Here is a 25,756-nt window from a genome sequence, read left to right as displayed (position 1 = left end):
ACAACATTTTTGTGCTTATTCCAAAACTAAAATACTATTTGTTTGAATTTATATACCACCTTTTTGCCAAGGCACCAAAGGCAGTTTACAATTTTACAATTCTCCCACCCACTCAGCAGCAGATAAAAATGAAACACAAACACCCCAACCCTCCAACACTTCCTTCTCACAGGGCAGATGGTGTCCAAATTAGGTTCAATACAAGTGCACTCATTGAGTTCTTATCCAGTTCGTCACTGCCATCCATCTCATGCACCTCACAAGCAGGCTGAGGCAGAAGGAGGCTACAAACACCAGATCTTTTAAAACTAATGAACTGCACATCTGTATAGCCTTCATACATGAAAAAAGTACACAGCGCCACTGAAGCTTTGTGCTGGAGCCAAACTTACCATATGCCTTTTGCAGGTCAGTGGGACAAGAATGTGACAGCGTTTATGGACCAACAACTTGCAGTTGATACACTTGTAGCCTTGCCTTCCGAGACCCCATATCCTTTCACTGCACTGGCCACAGTATGCTCTCTAGGGGGGGAAAAAAGTATGAATCATCTTTCAGATACACCCACTTAGAGACATCTTCCAGATAAAAGGGGGGGGGGGGTTAAAGCATTTTGCACATTGAAAAATTGCTCACAAGTGCAATTTGACAACTTTCTATAGGACTAATAATAGGTTCTCTCATACATAACTTTCACTGGCCGGAAAGTTAGGGAGCAGATTATTTGTTCAGCAGGAGCAGCAGAGGGAGAGATGGGAAGCCAGACCACTCCACTGGCTCTCCTGAGACACCCTTTGGCTCCTTTTCTCACTGAATTGTTTCCATCCCAGATGGTCCTCTTTAAGAACCTTGTAACTTTAAGAAATGATGCTCAAGCCTGCTTTTCTGCTACTCTCCCAATCGATCCATCCCTTTTGTCACATGTTTTCTAGACTTTAGGCCTGAGGGCAGAGATGGTCTTATTTTTTCTTGAGTGGTAAGTTCCTCTAGGAGCCTTTTTGGCTGAAGAGCAGAATAAACATACTGAAAACAAACAAATAAATCTAGCTGAATACTCTCTATTGTGACTGGCAGCAGCTCTCCAGGGTCACAGGCAGAGCTCCCTCTTTCTTGCATTCTACATTTTAACAGGGATTGAACCTGGGACCTTCTACATGCAAAAAGCAGAAACTCTACCACTGAGCTATGGCCGTTCCTTGGATGATAGCAAACAGAAGCTTGTGCTGTCAGGTACTTTCTATGGGACAAAACAGATACACTAAACACATCACTGAAAATGCTTCTCTTCTGGGGTTAATATTACTTTTGTCAAAGTAAAAACAAACACTTGGCTTGTGCAAAGCTCTCAGGTACAACTATGGAGCTCCGTACATCCAAGCTACTAGCCTGATTTCAGTGACCCACACGTAATACACATGGAAGATTCAAACCAGCCCCCACCAAATGTACATCCTTCAGTGCCCTAATTCATAGTGTACATGCAAAACCATTCACAAATCTACCACCATTACAGCAAGAGGCATTCTGCTGTTATGCCTTCATAGGCAAAAGATCAGAATGGGTATTCCATTAGCAAAAGAACAGTAAGATAACAATGACTGTGAAGTGATTTCAAAAGATGAGGAGCACAACCTGCTATCATGAAGGGAAGAGTAGTTCATTCTAAGCATTGAGAGATGCATTAGATGAAGCTGTAGCATTCAAGAGCCTATTTGCTTGAATTTTTTTTTCAGGTCAGTGGAACAAGTGAATAGCACCCCATTCTTGGGTTTGCAAGATGCTCAATGAAAATTTATGCCTCAGCAGAACTATATTGATAAACTTAAGAATGTGTGTATTAGCTTTTTAAGGTGGCCAAAGATCTCCCCCTGCCATAGGCTTGATTCTCCTCCCCTCAGTATTTTTTAGCTGTATCATCTTGGTTTAATTTGTCTGATTAAAAGCTGATAAAGAAGAACTAATACTTCATAAACAAATCACACATAGATGTTACATACACTTGAGCAGCAATGTGAGAAAACAAAGAAAACCCTAACAGAAAGTGGAAGGTTATCAGCCACAGCTGAGGCTCAAAAAAGTGTTATCTTCCTGCACATCAATTGCTATCCAATTCCCAATAGTACTTCAGGAATCAAAGAAATATGATCTGTGCCAAGTTCCTCAAATTAAGAGGGGCATCTTATTAAGGCAAGATATATCAAAAGGGGAAGTATTTGACTTGTGAAATTAGAGAGATGCTTCCAAATTTGTTAGAAGATTTGTTAGAAAGAATCTTCCAAATTTGTTAGAAGACCTGGGAATGAGATTAATCCAGTTTACTTTGCTGCCTCTGCCCCAGAAGTGGAAGGACAGTTGCCAAAGAAAAGCCATCTTGTGCAGGCCATATCTAAACAATAAGCATTCCTAAAAGGAACTTGGGGAGAGGTTTTATTTCTAAATGTTTCTTAGCAATAATGATAGGGTCATCCGTCCTTTAAAAAGAGCAGTAGTAGGATTTTCTATCGAAAGTGTTCCAATAACTCCTGCTCTAAGTGTTTTACTTGGAGCCTAATTCTTTTTTTGGGGGGGGGGGGAATCAAGCCAAGGAGCCTAATTTTTTTTGTTCTTTGCAAAAAATAAAACAGGATTTCCAATAAACATTTTACTGGCAGGCAAATCAATATTTCAGTCAATATGAACCAATGTTATAATTCACCTGCAAAAGGCATTTACAGAAGGTGGGAAAAGCTTATCAACTTCCATTTTCTTCTGATCACCTTCTGGAAACAAGATAATCTAAACATGCAGAAAGAAATATAACCACAGAACAGCTGTCATAAGCCTGCTTCAATATGGCTGCACTTGTAACCTTCAATTTCCGGTAAGCCCCAGTTGCTCCATCCAAAAAAAATTAGAAAGTGTGAACTAGTCCTACTTCTTAAAAAATACACAGGGGCCCAACAAGTGGTCTTAGAAAACCAGACATTGCAGCATTACAGAAGCTTTGCTGGTTTAGCCCTGTTTGGCAATAGAGATGGGAGACCACTACAAGCCTCGTAAGATTTTTTTGCATAATAAATTCATTTTTATAACTTAAAGGAAACACATACAACTATTATTCAGTCTGATCACTAACCTCTTCCCTTCCACCAAAACAAACATTCAAATTGAGAATAAAGCACCACAGTGTAGTCAAACTCTGCTATAGGGATAGGGAAGATCTACGGAGGATAACTCCACAACACCAACTATTTTTTATGTTGTGCCAACACATTACCTTGTTAAAAATCCTCCAAATATTCCCAACTACAAAACTTGTTTCTACAAAATCTAAAATGCTCTTAAAAAAACAAAACAAAACCCTCATCATTAGATCTGACATTGCTCTCCCTAGAAGGGAATTAATTCAAACTGAAAGTCAATACTTAATCTTGCACCATAACTCAACACAGTAGCCACTGAACCCAACCTGACTTTGCTTGCAAAGTCACACTTATAAAACTAACTCCATTTTCAGCTTTAAAAAACTGTACATCAGACCCGTTGGCTGTGTACACCTTGAACTGGCTTAGCATTAAGAATTTGGATTTGTAAGCCCACCTATATCTGGTTCTCAAATTACAGGGGAGGATATATGGGCATTTAGCAAAATCTATAACCACCATCCTGACTCCTCCTAATTTTAGCCAAAATATATTTCCTGCTGTTTTCAAACAGTAGCTAAAAAACTAAAAGGAGCAAGGACCCCTCTAGCTCTTCTGTAATTAAAACACTCACCCATCACTCCCCTTCACAGTGTGATTGGCTTATAAAAAGAGAGTACATAGGATGACCCAGTAACAGCACTCCTGAGTGGAAATGGCCAAGAGTGTGCTACAACAACTGAGAAATGAGACTTGCTCCAGCAAAATGTTTTCTAAATTGGAAAAGTGGATTGTCAAGAATTTCAGCTTTGAAAGGGGGGGCGTCACTCTGTGTGGGTAGAAAGGTTCACAATAAACTAAATTTCATTATTTTACAACTTCCTGGGATGAGAATAAAGACCAGCTGACACTTATAGCAGAAAGGAAAATTATATATAATAGGGGGCATTTAAAAAAACGTAACTAAGCTACCTAATATCAAAAGCGTATTACTATTTGTCGCTTTGCACTGAAGAATAAACCCTAATTTTCAGGCCACAGTGACAATCATGGGAACAGAAGCCCCTGACTGAGTAGCCCTGAAAGCAGTTCTGTGCCTTGTTAGACGTTACTATGGCCCAATTCACACATTCAACTTACCATGTGGGCGGCCGCTTGAAGTGGAGCTGTGTGGGAGCAACTCTGTAGCAAGCCATGTGTGTGAAAGCAGCTCCCCATGCAGTTCGGGTGATTTCATCCGCACCACTGCAAACTGAAATTGCCCACGCTTTATGGGAAGACGTTTCACACAAATAGCTTGCCACAAGGAGATGCATCCACATGGTTCTATTTCAAGCAGTGTAAACACACACACACACACACACACACACACACACACTATATATATATATATATATATATATATATTCAGTTTATGAAAGTTTCTTGCCTGCCCATTTCTTATTAAATGGTACTGCGACAAGAGGAGGGCCTACAGTCTACACAGTAGAATTCACTGCATCTATGCTGGAGAAGAGATGCTTGCTTTTTCCACTTGCCGGACTCCTGCTTAAAGTGTTCACACAAGAAGTCACCCTGAGGAAACTCTACACCTAACAAAATTTTGTGGAATACAAAATGACTAGAACAGGATTGCATTCACAGATGCAGGCTTCCTAACCTCTTCCCCCATACAGGGGGTATACAGTATGACTATTGGCAAAACTGGTAAGGACTGATGTGGGTTGGAACCTGGAGAGTCAAGGTTCTTCATCCTTATCCTGTACCTTGATCTTAAACATGTGTACAGGCTAAATCTTTCTGCAACGTAGCTGTAATACCATGTTTTGTGCTGCTACTTTATGATCTGATAGCATAGCAAACTGTGTAATTTAACCATTAACTGCACCTGTTTTGGTATATTTACTGTGAGGAATAAAGAACATAAAAAGCTATGCATCTGCTTGGGATAAAAGCATCTTTCTTTTACATTCTTGTGGTACATTTGGTCAATTCTGAGCAAGGCCCAAGTCTGTACATTACCCAAATGAGTGAGACCTGCTATTTGTTTTATATTGCGCAATATATGGCACACAGAGTATAAAGCAGAAGTTTTGGCTTTCAGCATGAAATGCACACTTTTACTTGAAGCAGACTCTTTCATATACCTCACAATTTATTTTGTGTGTGCAGAAGAGGCAGAATTCCCACATGAATGTAGTAGTATGAGAAAATGTATTGGTTAGAATAAAATCAGGGTAGCGTCCAATGTTAGTCCTACTCAGAAAAGAGCCACTGAAGTTAATGATCATGGCTAACAGTTCCAGTAATTTCAGTGAGTCTACTCTGAGTATGCCGTATTTGGATACAACCCTATACCATTTGATTTCTAAGCAAACTTTCAATTAAAAATACTCATATCTGGGATAGGTAAAGGTAACCCTGCCCATTCGGGCCAGTCTTGCCAGACTCTAGGGTTGTGCGCTCATCTCACTCTATAGGCCGGGAGCCAGCGCTGTCCGCAGACACTTCCGGGTCACACGGCCAGCGTGACAAGCTGCATCTGGCGAGCCAGCGCAGCACACGGAAACGCCGTTTACCTTCCCGCAGGTAAGCAGTCCCTATTTATCTACTTGCACCCAGAGGTGCTTTCGAACTGCTAGGTTGGCAGGCGCTGGGACCGAACGACGGGAGCGCACCCCACCGCGGGGATTTGAACCGCCGACCATGCGATTGGCAAGTCCTAGGTGCTGAGGTTTTACCCACAGCGCCACCCCCGTCCCCTACATATCTGGGATAGGAGTACTCATACTCATAGGTCTGGGATCCAAATGGCTACCAATATTTGGCATGCATATGGTGGGCTTCTTGACTTAGCTTCTTTTAAACAGTGGACTCTATCCCTACCATATCACAATCTGCTTTTGAAAGCCCCTTTGCTTTCAAAGAAGCCCAAGCCCTTGTATACTGTATGTTCCTTCCCCTTTTTTCATAACACTCCCCCCCCCCATATCATAAAAAGTAACAAATGTTTTAAAACATCTTTCTACTAGAAAAGAAACTTATTCTAAGGTAAGGACAGAACTGAAATGGTTGTACAGAAGGTACTCACAAAGCAGAAGTTTGTGTGTGTGTGTGTGTGTGTGTGTGTGTGTGTCTGAAAATTCATAATAGTAGAGCCAGGGGCATTAGCCTTTACATGACTATTTTTAACTAGGCCTCCATTTAGCATCAGACAACACTGGTACTATTCACAAGCTTTTAAAACTTTGCATACCATTCAGGTTGAGCTTTGTGCTTTATGTGCCACATAAAAAACTGTTGATCCCAAAATTCTCGTTTAATTGTCCCCTAAAACCTCTTAATATCCAAATTAGAGTGCACTGGCATATGACAGCCCCACATTAATCTGTGAATCATATCACTTAGATATTAAGACCATAATCAGGAAATATTTTGCTCACCGCTTATTAGGGGTTCATGTATACATACATATGTAGAGAAGAGTGTGTGTGTGTGTGTGTGTGTGTGTGTGTAGCCATTAAAGAACTCTCCGCCTTTCCCACAAGGCAGCAATAGTCAGACAATCCTTATAATTAACCTAAAATCCAACACTCCCCTGCTCATACATTTTTCACAAAACTTCAGAAGACTGTATTATGTAGAGAATACATGCTGCAGCATAATGGGCTGGGTTAAGGAAGGAGGGGTCTCTGGATTCCTTTGCTTTTATAGATGAAGTCAGACCCTTAACACGGCTGTGTCTTTAGTACATGCAGTAGAGTTTGCAGCTCAGTAGATAAAAATATTTGTGGTTTCGTTAATTAGGTCATATCCATTTAGCTCCTCTGCATTTTAAGAGAATTCTAAGCATCTTAACGCTAATCTACACACAATAGGAAAAAGGAAGCGGTGAAAGACAATAAATAGGCTTAGGGGGAGTATTCACGATGCAGACTGGCTGGAAAGGCAGCATGAAAAATATTTATTTGGACACAGACACACACAAAAGGCAAGTTTTCAAACGCATAGAGGAGAAATTAATCCTACATTACTGTCCCCACAATGAATTCAAAGACCTTTTATTCAGTAATATTGCATAAACTGAATTGAGATGAACCAAATCTCTGCCTATTCCTCCCCAGTATAGGAAGCTTCCAGTAGGAAAGGATAATAATTCACAGCACCTCACACAGATATACAATACACACACCACTCCCAAGGCTTTTTTTTTTTTTTAAGCAACAGTACTCACTCTGTTAAAGCGTTTGGCTTGGAACAGATGCCCATTCACTCTGTACAGCTTCCTCCATCTTCTGGCTCCACGTCGGTAGATTGATTCTAAGAAGGAAATTAAAAAGGTGTAAAGCAGGAGCATAGTAATACCACACGCACTCTACATCGAGCAAGTTGCGCCTTAATCTTGCTTTCCTGAACATCCACGCACAGCTAAATATTGCTGGTAACACAATCTGCTGTCAAAAAGCATCTGGAGGAGATGCTTCCCCCCACCCAGCCTCTCCCATTCCTCCATCCCCCCCTCTTGCTGTTTCCCCTCACATGATTATAATCTTGTTACAGTTCTGTGACTGCTTGCTGCTTCAAGCTCAGGTGAGATGGAGAGAGATAACTGGGTTAAAGAAACAGCATTCCTTGCTAACCCTCATCATGGCAGTCTTGCTGTACCAGCTTTTCATGAAAACATCAAGGATACAAGTTAGCTTAAAAGGATAGTGCAAGAAGTACACCAAACCATACAAATCTTTGAACAGTTATGATTCCCATTTTCCCTGTGCTAGAAGATGATGTCACTATTTGATCTTCCTTTTTAAAAAAAATAAAGAGGGAACAATTCAAATGTTTTCTCAGTTGTACAGTAATTTTAAAAATACAGAACCAGGACAAAGGAAGCTTAGGGACATGAGGACTACTCAGATAGATACCGTGGCAAGTTATATTTTTGCATCACCTGCGCTTTCCAGGATGAAATTGGATTGATAGTCATAACTCATCTTCACAACAATTGTGATGCAAGTCACTATTACTGGCATTTTATAGAGAGGGAACAGAGTCTGACAGGTAAGGATTTGCCCAAGGCCATTCAGATCAGAGTCCAGAACACGCTACCCAATGGACTATATATTGCCTTTCACACAGGATTACGAGCAGACATGAGGAACATGATGTGGCTCCTTAAGGGGGTGATATAAACAGAGTAAATAAATGTCTAGATTCACAATTACCACCCCAGAGGTAAGGTGGAGTAGAGGCAATGGCAGCTGTAAGCAGTAGGACTCGCTAGCAGTCCACACTGGGGGAAAGGAAAGATGTACTGCTCTACTCATACCCCACAAACAGCAGTCTATAATAACTAGTTACAATTTCCCAAAAGGAAGCAGAGGAGAAGAGGTCAGGTGTACAAAGCTGTTGCTAGTGACTTGGCTAGGTAGCAGGATGTGGCAAAAGTGAAACTCATTAGTCACACTCCTTACTTTTAAACTTAAAAGTTGCTCCTGGGAAAGCCATGTTGTTGGGAGCTACAGTAGGAACTGAATTGTGCCCTAAGACAGACACAATTACATCTTATTTAATAATTTTCAGGTTACAAATTTTAAGAAGTCCGCTCAATGCTTTCCTTAAAAAAAAATGTACATACGAGTTCTTGGACTTTCTCAGAGAACGCTGAATATTATTTCATCTATTTACGAGGGCGGTCTTCAAATATCCTGACTTAATAAACCACAACCTCTGAGATGAGATTTGTGCTGACAGAACTTATTTGGAATCACCGCCACTCTAGCCAAACTGATATAATGAGACAATCTGAAGAATTTAGCACTTTAAAAAAAAGTGTTTTCTGCTTTACTTTGCTTTCAAAATATGCACGAAAGCTATTTTCACCACTAATGAAAGACCTATAGCTTTCCTAAGGCAGAAACTGTTTTCTGAACAAGTTTACTTAGACTTGGCTGTGTGGCAGTTTTAGTTAGGTTATGGCTAATTCAGAACCAATTTCCACTCCCTGAAGAATTAAAAGTAAAAAGTAGAGATAAAAACCAGATTTAAAAGAGATAACAGAATGAGCAACTGAGTACCACAGATAGTGCCATTTTCTTGTTTTAGAAACCTGTCCTACAGTGCTAATACATGTCAAGATTTGAAGAACTACTTTTATATGGAATTTTTGGATTTTTCCTTGAACAGTACCCCTCCAACTATGTAATCTCACAATAGAGTTTGAGTCTGTTCCGTTTTAAGAACAGTTTTTCATGGTGCACAAGAGTTGTCATTTGAAATACAATAGTCCAAAGCAGCGTCTTGGGTCTTTTGGGTCCTGGTTAAGAATGTTAATGTAGGCAGCTGAAACAAGGTACTGTCTTTGAAAAGTAGCACTCATCATGCTCTTCTCTCTCTGAAGGGGTGGAAAAAATGATTTATTTTAAATAAACACAGCCCTTCAGTCTACAAAACTCCTACAGTAGCTAACAGATTAACTAAAAAGCAAAGATCATCAATACATTCAAAGAGTAAAAACAGATCAGCAGCAAAGACATTACTACCCAGAAAACCAATGGATGACATTTCCTTTCTTTTAATTTGAAACCATTGCTCCTAGCCTCCGGAGCTGGAGAAAACAAGTTTGCTCCATCTTCTATGTGACAGCTCTTTAGATATTTGAAGACTATCATTTCTCTTCTCAGTCTTCATTTTTCCAATCTGTTAAGGTCATTTTGAATTGTTTAAAAAGACATTGAACAACAATGGGTCCAGGACAGAACTCTGTGGCACCCCACGAGTCACTTTTTTCCATGATGATGAGGAACCATTAGTTAGCGCTCTTTGGTCTGCTCAGCCAACCAGCTACAAATCCACCTAACAGTTACCTCGTCCAGCCCACATTTTACCAGCTTCTCCACAAGAATATCATGGGAGACTTTGCCAAACGCATTACTGAAATCAAGATACACTATGTCCACAGCATTTCCCTGATCCACCAACTTGTTACTCTATTAAAAAAAGGGATGAGATTCATCTGGCATGACTTGTTTTTGAGAAACCCATGCTGGGTCTTAGTAATCACAGCAACCTTATCTAAGTGCTTGTAGACCGATTGTTTACTTATCTGTTTGATGACATTTCCTGGAATCAATGTTATGATAACCGGATGGTAGTAACCTGGGTCTTCTTTTCTCCACTTTTTCTTTGCAAGAAATGGATCTTTCAGAATGGCGACACCTATTACCAAGAATTGCCCGCCCAATAATATTAGGCAGTTTTAAAAACTGTTTTGTTTAGAAAAGTGTACGCAGCCATTTAATTCTACTATGTATTTTTTTTAAATAACTGCTGATTTTGCATATATGTTGATAAACTGGGTTTACTAGCTTTTACTATTTAATTGTATCAGTATTTTTATGAACATTTTATATTCTATGTAAACTACTTAGATTATTGATAAAGTGGTGTATATGTTCTGTCATATAAATAAACACCTGTGGAGAGTAGAAACAGAAGCAAAAGTGAGTTAAGTACCAACAGCATATTTTACCTTTGTACAGTAGGCTAGTTTCAACTCTCACACACGTCTCTTTCTATGCTCCACCCAGGCTAGCAGAAGGCATGATCAGAGCTCAAGGACACATTATTGCCAAGCAAAAGTACTTGAGAAGTGGTGAGATGGATGTAGCCTGGGGATTGAGTGAGTGATTTTGTGTGTGTGTGTGTGTGTGTGTGTGTGTGTGTGAGAGAGAGAGAGAGAGAGAGAGAGAGAGAGAGTGAGTGTAAGTAGGGAGGAAGTGTGAGAAGAGTCCTCAAGGCCAGACAGAGTTTTAGAGGGCTGCATTTGGCTCCCAGGTCTGAGTTTCCACACCCCTACTCTAGCAGCCTCCAAGTTAAGACTGATGCAAGTGACTGTTCTGAAAGTACTTAGCAAAACAAGTCTCATTAGGCCTGTTTTGCCCAAGAGTCATACTGCATGAATTTTGTCCAATACTCATTACCCACAGAGATTTTATTTTGGCCTAAAAACACCAGATCCTGCCCATTTATTACACAGTATTCCCTTTGAAGAAATCTCCCCTTTCTGCATCCAAGCCTAGTCTGTCTTGACCAGTCAGAAACTAAAGGCCTTAAGAAAAACAAACCTTGATGTGAGCTTTTATTTCAACATCTATTAGTAGAATATTCATAAGGAATTGTAGTAGTTTATATAATAACTGTATGCCCAAGGTTTGAAATTATACATTTGAAGCCAACTATGTGACACACACCAATGCTGCAATGTGGAACTAGTATTCCTAAAAACAAAATAGGTAACTAGCATTAAACACACAAGCAGGACACAAAACTCCAAGTATGTATGAGACAATGCTTAGAAGCAATTCTAAAAAGACAATTTTCATGCTTTATAATTCGGGGAGGGGGCGGAATCTCTAGAACAGCTTTCCCCAACCTGGCACCTTCCAGATGTTGCTGGACTACAACTCCCATCAGCCTCAGCCAGCATGGCCAACGGTATGGAATTTGAAGGGCCACACATTCCCCATCCTTGCTTTTACAGTATATAACAAGAATCCTAGGAAAGGGGGAAGTGAAGAAGGAATGAAAGAATGGCGAAATGACACCTATTTCTTTTCTAACTTTCCAAGACATCTCACCTGCTATAAAATGCTCAGCATTAGGCAGTTAACCTCAATCCTAGCCCCTCTAGAACAGCAATAAGGAAAGTCTTGGCATGACACCTGTCCTTTCCTGTGCCCTCTTCTACAAAAATTCCCTCCTTAAGAGATGGGAACAGTACTCCACGACTCCACCCTCCAGGCTGGCAGGCAGGTGTCATGATCAAGAGCACTCCTCTGAGGAGGTAGGAATGCCCTACAAATTTTTGTAGGAGACCCCGATAATTCAGTTCCAAAATACTACATTTGTTTTAGTAACACACCAGGGGACTCAGCACAAAGAGAAAGTGACAACTGTGGCAGCTTCTGGATTGCTGCTACCTAAATTAAATGAGGCACATATGAAGATCTGGAGGGTTTTGATTTTGACAGAGCCTCCTTAAATGGAATAATCCTGTAGCAATTCTTAAACAAAACTTAAAATGTAGTCAGAACCAACTAAACACTTATGTAAAAGTGCTTTAAAAGGCAGCATCTCTTGAATTACCTCAGAGCTGGGAATAAAATGTGCAGTGTTTCAAAGCCCTTAAAACACAAGTCTTAATTAGTATAACGAACATTGGAAAAAAAGTTGCAAACAATTTTTTTTAAAAAAACACCAATGCATTTAAGAGAGACCAAGGCAAGCAAAATGTCTATTACAAGGCCACTGAAGATCCCCTCCCCCAGCAGCTCAACGCAATTCACAGCAGAAATACCAGTGCTCATAACAAAAATGTCCTTGAGGCAGGGACTCTTAAGTGCAAATATCTTCAAACTCAAGATTTTAAACAGAGTTGACAGAATTCTGGCATTGGTTGGAGAGATTGCTAATTTCAATGAAGGACTTCAAGCAAATGCTTAAAGCAGCATGCAGAATTCAGATGCTTTCAAATCCTGTCGAAAACTAGAGAACTAAGAACTAAAGAAAAAAATCTTCAGAGTTCAGATTTTGGGGAGTGGTTAACTTTATTTGGGGGGGGAGGATTTTATACAACTTTCCAGCCCGAACAAAGGTCCCCAAAGAAGAAACTGCCAAGTAACAAAAATCAAAACTAAAACAAAACCAAAAGGATCAGTGTTCAATCATACTTTAAAACCACAAAAAGCTGTAAGAATGTTAACACTGCCCATCTAAATGTAAATAATAGGACTATTTCCTCCTCCTTTGGAAGTGAAGGGTGCTGCCACCAAAAAGGCCCTTATGCTATATTTTCTTTTAAGTTGGCATAATGCAACATAATAGTCAAAATAATTAACTAAGAGTCTCTGGCTTAGCTTGGCCATCAATTCTGGGTGGTCTTTGGAAAGATACCACTTTGGCACTGGCTTCCATTTGCAATAGGCGAATAAATACTGGCCCAGCTTACAAGGCTGTTGTAAGAACCACAGAGACAAGCTATGCAAAATGATTTGAAGAAATGAGGTAGAGCAAGAACTACCAAGGATTGCTGATGGATACTTCAAGAAGTGCATCGGACCTAGTCCACAACTTTAAACAACACTGTAGGAGAATCATTCAATCAGTACCCTCACCAACTGACAGGGATGAAGAAACAAGACACTGTTGGACTCAAACTCCCATCAGCCCCAGCTAGTATGACCAATGGTCAGGGATGACAAAAACTGTAGTCCAACGATGTCTGGTGGGGGAGCTGTTAAGAACATAATAACTTAATGTCAGCCTGCTGGATCAGGTCAAAGATGCGTCTAGTCCAGCTTCCTGTTCTCACATTGGCCAACCAGAAATATCTGTGGGAAACTAGGAACAGAACAACTGGTATTCACAAACATTACTGCCTCTACCAGTGGAAGTAGAGCATAGCCATCATGGCTAGTAGCAACTGATAGCCCTCTCCTCCATTAATTTGTCTAATCCTCTTTTAAAGCCATCCAAGCTGGTGGCCATCACTGCTTCCTGGGGGAGCGAGTTCCATAGTTTGGATATGCTATGTACTGCATGGCAAAGTATTTTCTTTTATCAGTCCTAAATCTTCCAACATTCAGCTTCTCTGGATGTTTCCAGGTTCCAGTACAGTGGTACCTCAGGTTAAGAACTGAATTCGTTCTGGAGGTCTGTTCTTAACCTGAAACTGTTCTTAACCTGAAGCACCACTTTAACTAATGGGGCCTCCCGCTGCCGACGCTGCAGAATTTCTGTTCTCATCCTGAAGCAAAGTTCTTAACGTGAAGCACTATTTCTGGGTTAGCGGAGTCTGTAACCTGAAGCGTATATAACCTGAGGTACCACTGTATTAGGAGAGAGAGAAACCTTTCTCTGCCCACTTTCCCCATTCTATGCATAATTTTATAAACTTGTATCATGTCACCTCTCAGTCATCTTTTCTCTAAACTAAAAAGTCTCAAACATTGCAACCTTTCTTCACAGGGACGTCACTCCACCCCCTTGATCAATTTGGTGGCGCTTTTCTAAACATTTTCCAACTTACAATATCCAGTTTGAGGTAAGGTGACCAGAACTGTACACAGTACTCCAAATGTGGTCACACCATAGATTTGCATAACAGTATTAAGATATTGGTATTAAGATTCAATTCCTCTGAAAATAATTTGCCCTTTTCGAGGGTGCCACACACTGGGTTAACACCTTCATTGAGCTATCTAATGTGACCTCAATGTCTTGCCCAGACAAACCACAACTGTAATCATGGTTTGTTCTTTGGCTTACAACTTATGATTTGTCAAAAAGAGGCAAACCATGAGCCGGGACTCAAACACAACACTATACTAAGACAAACCATGGCTTAGCTCACAATAGCAGGACTGGGGGAGGTGTGCAGTGGTCAAAGTCTTCTTTCCAAGAACCAGCACATCTGTACTAAGTCATGGTTTGGCACAGTATTACATGCAAACTAGCTCATGGTTTTGGGGTGAAGTTTTGACCTATCAACTTGCTAAGTTTTAATTTTCCTGGAACTGAGTTTCAACTTCTTCCATCAGATGCTTAATGTTGGTATTTATTATTAATCATATTTTATTTCTATTTTAAGTATATTATTGTGTTGTAAATTGCCTTTGTGTTTTCAGAAGAGCCTTGAAGAACTACTTACTTTCACTGCCTTATTCATGAGTGATTCTTTATGCTGCTATCAAGTTCCTTTGGGGAGGGGTTGTGTTTTATCTCTGGGCTGGATGTTTATTTATTATTTCTGGCTTTATTTAATAAATTAATACCCTTCTCTCCCCCAAATATTTCAAAGTCTTACAGAAAAAAATGACCCAGACACACTAAAAAGTTAAAAATACAATTTAAAGTGTTTTCAGGGTATGTTTTTTTTTGGGGGGGGGGAATAAAGTATTAGGATTACAACCAGTCCATGACCCACTTCACCATCCAGAATAATTTGATCATTGTTAACTTGGTGCAGCTTGCACTTTCTTTTACTCCAGGCCCAGTGAATTAAAATGAAATGCAAGTTTTTAATCTGTTACATGGGTTTTGTGCTCAGCCCTCCACAATTATCTTTCAGACAGTTCTTCATGCCCTAAATGGCAAATTGGAGACTCGTCGGAGATTTTTTAAGCATACTGAGTGATGGGTGTGTTTTTTTAGCAGCTTGCAGCACCATTTTTTCAACCAAACTGCCCACAACCTTTTCATATCTGCTATTGGTGCAGTCTTTGAATTTAGATTTTTATTTGAATTCAGTGCATTTTTAGTGTCCTTTTATTATTGGAGAATTCCAGGAATTTCCAGAAGCCCTTGAAGACCCTGCACTAGGCTGTCTGGATCAGGACTGCTTAGATGCGATATCTTTGCTTCTGGTGAGTAATAAGAGTGCTTAATTACGAGCCACAGTTCAGATGACACAATAAGCCGGGCCTTGGCTAAGCACAGCACGGGCAAAAAGGGGAGGAGAGGATGGGACAGGATGGAACAAAGCAAAGCTGCTCCAAGCACCTCTTTGAGAGTATGTGTACCTGTGTAGTCTGAGTTAGCTATAGTATAGTTTACAGTGTCATAAAAACTGTTGGAAGTGTGGGAATGCAACTCAGTTTGTATTAAGGTTAGTGGGTTTGCATGGGGTTAAAGCAGATAGAAAAGGGGACCTCCAGCATTCCAAAACTGTCTCACTTCCACCTCTGTGCTGTACTCTCCTGCATTCCTAGATGGATATGCCAGATGGGGTTCATCAACCTGAGAAGGGAGCTCATCTAGGAGAAGGAAAAGGCTAAGGATTAAACCCTACACAAATCCAGGGTGGAGTCCCTAAAACAGTTGGATGGCGCCTTGTATGCCCTCCTTCTGGCAACTCCCGCAGCCAAGCTGGTGCTCTGCTTTCCTTTGGACCTCATTTGCGAGGCCAAAAGTGGTGTCTTGTCGTCCGCCCAGGTCTGTGCCCTGGAGAGGTCGTTTCAGTGCAACTACTGAAGTGGTCTGACTTCACCACAGAGGCACAATTCATTGTCTCTTGAAATGGACACATAACGACACCCCCCCCACACACACACACAAATACCAGTTTTTCATCTCTTCTTCCTCCTATAATAGCTTTCTCCTCTTATTCCTATATATATACATATCTATATATATCTATCTATATCTATATATATCTCAGCAGTTTATCTCCTTATGGCAGAAGGCCTTCTCGGTAGTGGTGCCTGCCCTGTGGAACTCCCTCCCATCAGATGTCAAAGGAATAAACAACTATCTGACTTTTAGAAGACATCTGAAGACAGCCCTGTTTAGGGATGTTTTTGATGTTTTATTGTGCTTTTAATTCTGTTGGGAGCTGCCCAGAGTGGCTGCGGAAACCCAGCAAGATGGGTGGGGTATAAATAAATAAATAAATAAATAAATAAATAAATAAATAAATAAATATTCCCTCAACACTTCCTCTGGCTTCTTTCCCCTAGGAAAAGAAAACCTCCCTTAACCTACCCCAGCTTCTTGGCCTCCCTGCCGTCTTCACTTAGCACAGCTGGGAACAGACAGACAAGTGAGGGACTAGGCAGGCTGTGGCAATAAGCCCCCTCCCCGAAAGTGGCCTGATATCTGCTGGTGGTCCCCAGCACACAGCTTAAGAAATGATGGACTTATACATTACTTGACCGTGTACATAAACCTTAGAATTTCCAAGCAAAAGTACTATTGCCTGTACTTCAGCATATTGTAAGCCCGGAATCTGAAAGTAAAACTCATGTCAAAAGCTGAACTTAATTCTTTTGTGTTCATCCTGCATAGGACACACAGCTGTTTTCATATAATGTTCTAATTAATTTACTTCGAAGCACTTAGTCTTAAAAAACAAGATCACTCAATACAGCTGTTTAGTACTCACACACAGTCTAGAAACAAGCCTGTATTAGTCACAAGGGGTGAGGAAAATTAAATACATTCTGGTCTCTAAACAGCAGAGTAGGCTTAAACTAGTTATAAAAACATACTTGTCAGGGACTCTGGGGTTTGAAACAGGAACCTGAAGCTGAGACCTGCCCTGGTAAGCTACCTAGGATTGAAAAATGGAGTCTGCAATATCAATACCTGTAACTAGCAAGCACCATGATGCCTCTAAATATTAGGACCATGGCCTTCTGCTCTTGCCTGGTCAACAGAGCAATGTCCTCTGCCTGTTGAATTTCTGCTTTTCCATACTTCCAGCTCTAGTAGTCGACATAGGGAAAACTTGAACTAAATAATATATTCCTCCAAGGTTGGATTCTGTTGGAGTTGCGTAAGGCCCCTGTCTGACTCTGTAAATTGATAAATGTATTTCTCACTGCAAGGTGGGACTTTAGAGAAGTAATATGTAACGGGAGCAACTGAATGTTTTACAAGCTGCTTCATGAGAGAGAATCTCTGTTTTCTTTTGAGAGACAGAGAGCAATAAAGCTATCTAACCCTTCTAAACCACTGTAGCAGCAAGCAGACATGGATGCTCCTCTCATCGGGATCAAGGCGAGTTTGGATTAAAAAGAGTGGGTTGCAAATACAGACACAGTGGTTGGAGCAATTGAATATTTTACCAGATAGCTAAGATGTTAAACTACAGACAATCTTAGTTTTAATTTACATTTAAAATTGCCCCTTGGTGACGCTCACCATAATAAAGTTCTCAAAGAAAAATGATGTTTAGTGATTTCCTAGAGAAAAAATGCAACACAGAAAGGGATGAAACACTGGGAAGCTGAGAATGAAAAGGACAGCAAGAGGCCAAGACCTACTGAAATTAATGTCCATGACTAACTAAAGTTCATTAAATGTAAATGGTCTACTCTGAGTAGGACTTCATTGAATACAACCAAGTGCATCTTGTAAGGCTTAAACAAGCTTCTAACTGTTGTTCGTTTTTTGTGAGGGTTTTTTTGAAAGAAGAAACTTACTTATCCTTGAGAAGCTTAGCTTTTCATAAAATTAAGTCTGTATGAACATCAAAACATTTACTGGATCACAATTCTACATAGATTGGCAACAAACACTAGGGCCCCCAAAGCAGGCAACAGAACTAAAAAAGCTAAGCAATCTTAATTTGATCTCTAGTAACACCCAGCTAAAATTAAGTTTTCCTTAATGAAAAAAAATGTATAACAGCAGTGATATACTGGGCTGGATCTGAAATCGGGTCACAAAGAAATCAAATTAGTCATGACTTAAGTTCCACTGATCTCAATAGGAATGAAGTTCAACTTAGCCAGGATCCAATCTGTAATACTTTGCTTTTACATTTACATTTAAGCAATCTGCCATTCCTCCTCCAAAAAAAGAATGCAGAAAGCAGAGTTCTGCCAGTAAAATATCCAATGAATACAGTACTTTGGTGTTGAAATTGACTGAAACCAGTGACATATGATTATAAGGTTGTATCCAGCCACACACCCTGCCACACAAATGCTTGAATAGTCTCTTTTTGAAGAAATGACAGGATTTAAATATAATCTTTAAAATGCTGATGTCACTTAAATCTACGTGTAGGGCAACAGGTGGTAGGTGGCCACTGATGAGCTAAAGCATTTGATAACTTTTCATATGAATTCCCTTTCAGAGAATAGGTCAACAAGTCCTCTACTGTTGCGTGCATTATTACAACAACATGATTTCAGACAAATTATCCTGAAACTATGTGAGAAGCTTTTTTTCACACTACAGGAAATTCAGCTCTGACTACCCTCTCCTGGTAAATTCAATAACTGCATCATTTAAAAGGCATTACTGAAAAATCTTTCAGAAAAGATTATGCCACCAAGTGTAGTGTTGCAGGTGTTAAAAATACAGAGAAATTGGGGGGTGGAGGTGAGCCTGAGGTGCACAAAGCTGCAAGAAATATGAAACCAGATACTGCAAAGCTTTTGTTGCTCTTTCACCCCATACTGTCATATCCATCACCTCTCTGCTCTTTTAGAGCATCTGTGCTTAAGCCTGCTGCCAACTGTTTGAATGCAACTCTTTAAAAACTTTGATATTTTGTTTATGAATTGTTATAGTGTTCCTACTCTTCTGGGGATCTTATTTCTCACTTCAGATTAAGTGCTCCTTCGTCTGTTCTGTGGTGTCAATATGAGGTCTATGTCTGGCTGGAGGAAAGGCGGAAGGTAAAGACTAGGTAAAGACACCTATTTGAAGAGTCACAGAAAACAGAGTGCATAACACAGGTGGATGGTTATGTCAGGTGAGAAGATGTGGCAGACATTTGTGGCCACAACTGAATTATCCACCTGTCTGTGGGATGGGGCGCATTGTAACCAGTATGATGCTGACACACAGCTCTCTCTTGCTCTGTCATTTGAAGCATCAAGTAACCCCAGTGGCAACAAGTGCATATTTCCAGCTCAGACAGAAATACCATGGCCACAATAGCCCATGTTCTGGTAACCTCCCAGTTGAGGCTACAGAAATGCACAGTACATGGGGCTGCCTTTGAATATGGTCTAGAGATTGCAGCTGCTTTCAGCCAGAGAATTGACAAGTTCAGCTGCTCAGAACCAATTTGAAAAAAGGTTTGCTTTGGCTGCCTGTATTTTACTGGGCCAAATTCAAGGTTTTAGTGTTGGCAAATAAAGCCCTGAATGACTTATGACATAACTAATTGAAGGAGAGGCTCTAGTTGAATTGTCCTGGTTGTGATTTAAGATTTACAGCGGACATTCTTGTCATTTCATCACTGAGTAATGCCAAAGAGTTCTTGCCAGCCTTTGATATCATCAACTATGGTATCCTCCAGGGGCACTGTTTTACAGTGATTCCAATCCTACTTCCAGGACCAAGTCCAGAGAGGATCATTGGAAAAGTGTCTTTTGGCCCCCTGGTGGGTATGTTAGTCCTCTGTGGTACCCTCTATCTTATCCCCAGTGCAATTTAATATCTACATGAAGCCACTGAGCAGTCATTTGGAGTTTCAGGGTGAGGTGCCACTCAGCTCTCTTCCTACATAACATTTCTAGATAACATTTGAATTAAGATACAAATATATTTCCCACTGGGTCATTTTGTTAAAGGAGCTTTCACCCCTTTGAACAGCATTACTGATGCCTATCACCAGCTGCTCATGACATTTTTTTCCTACTTCAGAACTGGTTTCTCAAACATTTGTATGGTGAGTATTGCATGAAACCTGTCCTTGGAAACTAGCTGTAGATTAATGGCCAACACCTTAAAATGAGGAGAAGGAAGAAAGTATTTTAGTATTACAATTTATACTGAATGAATAGATGATACATTTGAAGTCCCCCATCCATAATTAAGAGCTTTGTACTCTATGCAGAAAGAGCCTATTCTTTCTTGCAAGTTTACAAGTTCAAAGAACGGAATGAGGCTTATTTATCAAGCTAAGCAATGGAACTTTAAAAGTTAAGCTATAATAGAATAAGGTTGCCTTTACAAAAAGGTATTTTTTTAACTAATAGTCTCTTGTATTGCACGGCTTTCAAAGTAGCAAGTGAATTACGATCATCAATCAAGTTTCTCTGTGTAATGAATATGAATGCAAAGCTGTTGTTAAAGGGATAAATTCTGACGCAGGCTTACAGTATTGAATGGAATAGTATAATTAATGTAGGAGTTGTCATTGCTTTCCATAGTGTAAGAGTTTGTTTACCAGCAAGTACAACTAATTATATAAGACGCCTGCCAGCTGTACTGTTTGAAAATGTCCTTCTGCCTAAAAACAGCTTTGCTAAAGAACAAGTGAGGGTTCTTTGTAAACTCTTGTGGATTATACAAGAAAAATGGTCATTTCCACAAAAAAGGAAAAACTCTTTTACTAAAGAATAAATGATAATGGATCAAGATTATTTGCATGAAGGGATCAGTCTATATTTGGCCATACCTGTTTTGCATAAGTCCATTCCCTTTTAAAAAAACAATGTGCAAACATTTGCATTTAAATTGTGTGCATTTATCCTAATATGGATTTTGTACACATTTTCCTTTGTGTCTCCTCCTAAAATATATACTTTCATAAGCCACACATCCCTCACACATACATTTCTCGACTTTTATTTTTCAGCCTGAACTGCATCATAAAATTCAGAAATGTATGCTGTTCAAAGAATTACCATAACTGTGCTCTCTGATCTGTGTATTAGCCCAGGAGGTACAAATTAGTTACTTCAGGTAAAAATGAAATTCTCCTCCATCCCTATTATAGCAACCATCACCAGAGTAGAGGGCTCTGCTAGCTGCCATTCACCATTCAGGTCAGAAAATGTTCCACCCTGTTCTTAACCAACACCTGGAATTAAAGACTGGCTCCACCTCCCTCTGCAACACCTCAAAAGGGCTTACTGTGGTCTGGTGCTGGTGCTAATGGATGTTTTTGAATTTTGTGTTTTATTACGACACTGTTTACTTTAGAGAATTGTTTTTAAATGGAGTTATTATAGATAGTGATTGCTGATGTAGGTATTTATATTTTCCTTTCCTTTTTTGTCATGCTCTGTTGAGTGTAATGTATTCAGAAAAGTGGTATATAAAGTGAATTTGACTATGTAGGTGGCTGTGCAGTACTCAAAATTCTGCTTTAGAATGGTGCTTCAAGCACGCATTGCAATTTAAGTTTAAGTAAAATAAAACCACCCAACAGTGCTCACTGCAGCTGCCTACGGTATGACTGGTAGCACAGAATTACAGACATGAAAAAGGTATTACATATACATGCAACAGAACCAGCCAAGAAAGGCACCATACATATACCAAACTGTTGCCTCTAAAATGTTCATATATACATCACATTCTTTTTTCTAACTAAGACAGTTTTGGTTTTATTTCAAAAACCACATCATGAAATAATGAATTTTAGCAATGTCTTTATACTCCTTAAGACTTTTATAAACCAAATATTCATGTCAGGGCTTGGTCAAATGCAAGGACATTATGTAACAGCAAACATGGGGAACTTAGGGTCCTCCAGATGTTGTTGGAATCCAACTCCCATAAGCCCTGGCAAGCATGGCCAATTGTTAGGGATGATGGAAGCAGGGATCCATCAACATCTAAAGGACCACAGGTTCCCCATTCAAGGATTAGGTGTTTCAAGCTAGTCTGGACAGTACAACTACTGAATTCAATTACGTGATACTTGGGGATCAATTTAACTGTAATATAAGACTGCAGATGCTCAAGTGGCACTTAACACAGATCTTCACAAACCTTCTCCTAATGTCAGAACTTAAAATATCCACCTAACATCCTTCATCAGCTACCTTCCATCCACCAGACAAAAATAAACAATTGCATTAATCTTGAAGGAGTTTTATCTATATGGTAGTTACTCTCAGCAGTTAACATAATTTGCAATCATTACAACATAACATTGTCATCCAAACTGCTATGTTACAGCCAAGTGAAGAAACAAAGCATGCTAATTATGACAGTCAATTAGCATGAGTTCTTGCCAAAACTATACCCAGGCTTTAGTTGATTAATGCAACCTAAAAGGATTCTAGGGGCGAGGAGGGAGGAAATAGATGGTGTCTTGGCAAGAGAAGCTTAAGTGACCAAGCCAGAGTGAAGAGCAAAATGAGGACCAAGAACTAGTCACATTCTCAAAGGAGCCTTGTGTAGTAGCAACACAGAGAAGCAGAATACCACAGTGAAAACACAATGCAGGTGTTTACATGCACTGTGTCACGACTGCCCCTCTGCGGGTCTGTGTGCCACCTCTTGGAGGAGCCAGCTAGTTCAGCAAGGAAAATGGTTTGGGACACTTCTGAGCAAGCTCTAAGGCTGAAATGCTGCATATTTCCTTGTGCATAAACCCAAGTTGGACTTATTACCAAAACTGCCCTGATCTAGTAAGCAAATTCTTTCTTCAGAAGCATTGGTTGTGAAAATTAGTGAAAATTAATGCAAAGATAATCAATCACAATATTAAAGTATTAAAAAAAAACCTGGACAAGAGCCCTAAATATTATAAACAGGGAACATTTCTGGTCCACAGCTGCAATTTATGGCCAACATTGTCTGCCGGGCTCCCCAGTACTTGCCACAGCAACTTCTCACTCAGCTGTCCCTTCCTGCTATGCTTTCTTTCACCTGCCCTTCCTGTTGCCTTCCCCTCTATAAATTGTTGGTTGCTCTTGGCAGAGAGTGACTAACAGAAACTTCACAATGTTTCGCTAGATTTCTTCAAGTTTTGCATGCCAAATTCCGCATTTAAACCAATACCCCAACCATTTACTGGCTTATCACAGTCCTTTTCCTGACCACTGTGTATTCCTCTATGTTGTAGAGTGCCATTTCAACATGTTTGCAGTGTATGAGGCAGGGGGGGAATGCATTGATACATTTTGAACAGGGCACCCATAAACTCAACAGCTAATAAATAGCTTTATTAACTCTTATTAACACATGGCAAATGTGATAAAACCGATTGTTACTGTGCTCCAGTCCACTTCCAGCAGCATCCTGTTACCACGACCTTTGATTTATTTATTTATTTATTTAAAGGAAATGTAGAAAGAATTTCCAGGGTTCCTGTCACACAATGGCACTTCAAAATGTATTTTTTAACATTAAATGTTTAATCAAATGCTCTCAAGCTGCCAGTGAGTTTATAAACAAATAGGCAACTCATCATGCATGTCTGCTACAACTCACTGCATATAGCCTTGTATCTCCACACGCATCACCTTGCTTGCCTCCCAAAAAACTGCACTGTAATTTAGCTTTAAAATGCATTCTTTGGGGCAGGCAGAATGTTTTGCTTGCACAGAAACAATAAAGGATAGCAATTTTGAAAGCTCTAGCCAGCTCAGAAGAGAGCCCATATTCAAATCACTGCTGAGCCAAAACAGTGGCTGCAGTGGTAGATGTTTCATGAATATTTTAATCACCACCACCCATCAAATTGAAATAGGTCTTCTCCTTGTGTGCTTTTCACACCCTTTTGTAAAAGGCTACAAAACTGTTCATAGGCAAGCGTCTGAGCGGTACAGGGGAAAACTGAGTTCAAATCGCCAACCAGCCAAGACAACTGTACAACTGCTGTATCTGAATGCACTTCCACACCCAACCATGCACGTTTAGCAATGTGGAACTTTCAACATTGGACCGCGGCTGTTTTCCCCGCAATATACTGCCAGGTGAAGCCACCATCACACTCTGCCCTTCATACCACAGATGGAGGAGCAAGCTGTATCGCTGGGCTGATACAGCTACTTTAAACTGCTCCCGCCCCCCAGCTGAGCGAGCCCCAATGTCCCTCCTGCACGGCTCCATGCCTCTCTGGCTCATGCACGAGGCATCAGAGCTTGCTCATCTGCAGGGCAAAAGCAGTTTAAAGAAGCTGGGGGAGAAATAAGCTGTATCAGCCCAGCGATACAGCTTGCTCCTCCATCTGTGGTATAAAGGGGAGAGTGTGATGGCGGCTTCACCCAGCAGTATATTGCGGGGGAAACAGCCGCTGCTCATGAGTCCCTCTGCTACCAGTGGCCCAATGTTGAAAGTGATGCTGGTAGAATAGGGACTCAGGAGCAGTGTCGGTTTCACCTGCAATATACCGCCGGGTGAAGCCACCATCACACTCTGCCCCTCATACTGGTCCTGGCGATGTATTGATACATTGCCCAAGCCTACTAGTAGCCAATGACAGCTTTATCATCCATGAATTTGTCTAACCCCGCTTTGAAAGCAACCTAAGCTACTGGCCCCCTCCACATTTTATGTTAGTGAATTCTGTAAACTAACTATAAACTGTGTCAGGAAGCACCTTTTGTCTGCTCAGAATTTCTTGCCAATCAGGATCATTGGATGACCCAAAGTTCTATTATTATTTGTATTATGACTTGCTTAAAAAAAAGTGATCCAAAGCAACTTTCAAAAATACAAATCATTAAAACTAAATATAAACACCAAGTCACAATGATAACTTAAAATACACATCCACGTAGTATTACGAGGAACAAAAACTTAGCTTTATAATCCTCTATCATGCACTCCTTATTTGTTATTTTTCGGAAATGTAAAGCACCAATCATTTTGCTTTCCTCATAAGTTTTTCAGTCCCCCACCTCATTTTCCACCACTACAGTAAACTGCACAGTGTGCTCAAAATGTGGCTGCACTATAGATCTATACAACAGTATAAGAATCCTGGAAGTTTTTATTTTCAATTGCCTGATACACAGGAGTATTAGAGATACCTGATCAGGACAGAATACAGAGTCCTTATTATTTCCAGAGCTGACTGGTGGAGAGTCCACCCATTATTGCATGCTTGGCTTCAGGGCAAGCCGAGTGCTAACCTGCAATTAGTTCTACTTAAGTGAAAAGGTAAGTTGATGCATCTATTCACAAATAACTGGTTTTGATTTCTTTCATTGTTGCTTCACTGGTGTTAGGATTTATGGGACACACCAAAGAGGGAAAAATGAATTTGTGAGAAGCTGTAGTGCAGCTGTCACACCCAAAGTGCAATCACTGATAAAATATGTCTGAAATGCATCCTTCCAGTTCTAGCAAAATATACCATAGAAGCTATTTTGATGGATCTGAGAGAATAATCTCCAGTTTCATGTGAATAGTCAGTCACAGTAGAACGC

The 25,756-nt window shown here is 40.2% G+C and overlaps 1 protein-coding gene across 5 annotated transcripts in view; it reads right to left on the bottom strand.

Annotated features, from left to right (window-relative positions):
• PRKCZ (protein kinase C zeta) overlaps positions 1-25,756 on the bottom strand; it is a 94,982-nt gene that overhangs the window by 31,754 nt on the left and 37,472 nt on the right. For all 5 annotated transcript variants that reach the window (XM_083628698.1, XM_083628697.1, XM_083628695.1 and 2 more), the window contains 2 exons: positions 7,357-7,442; positions 393-524 (listed from right to left, as the gene is read on the bottom strand). In XM_083628698.1, coding sequence (XP_083484824.1) covers positions 393-524; positions 7,357-7,442 — 218 coding nt within the window. The remainder of the gene's footprint in view (positions 1-392; positions 525-7,356; positions 7,443-25,756) is intronic.

Source organism: Podarcis filfolensis (assembly GCF_964270895.1).
Source record: "Podarcis filfolensis genome assembly, chromosome: 8".
Lineage (NCBI taxonomy): Eukaryota > Metazoa > Chordata > Lepidosauria > Squamata > Lacertidae > Podarcis > Podarcis filfolensis.
The sequence above is the reverse complement of the archived record's forward strand: the minus strand, read 5'-3'. Positions and strand labels throughout refer to the sequence as shown.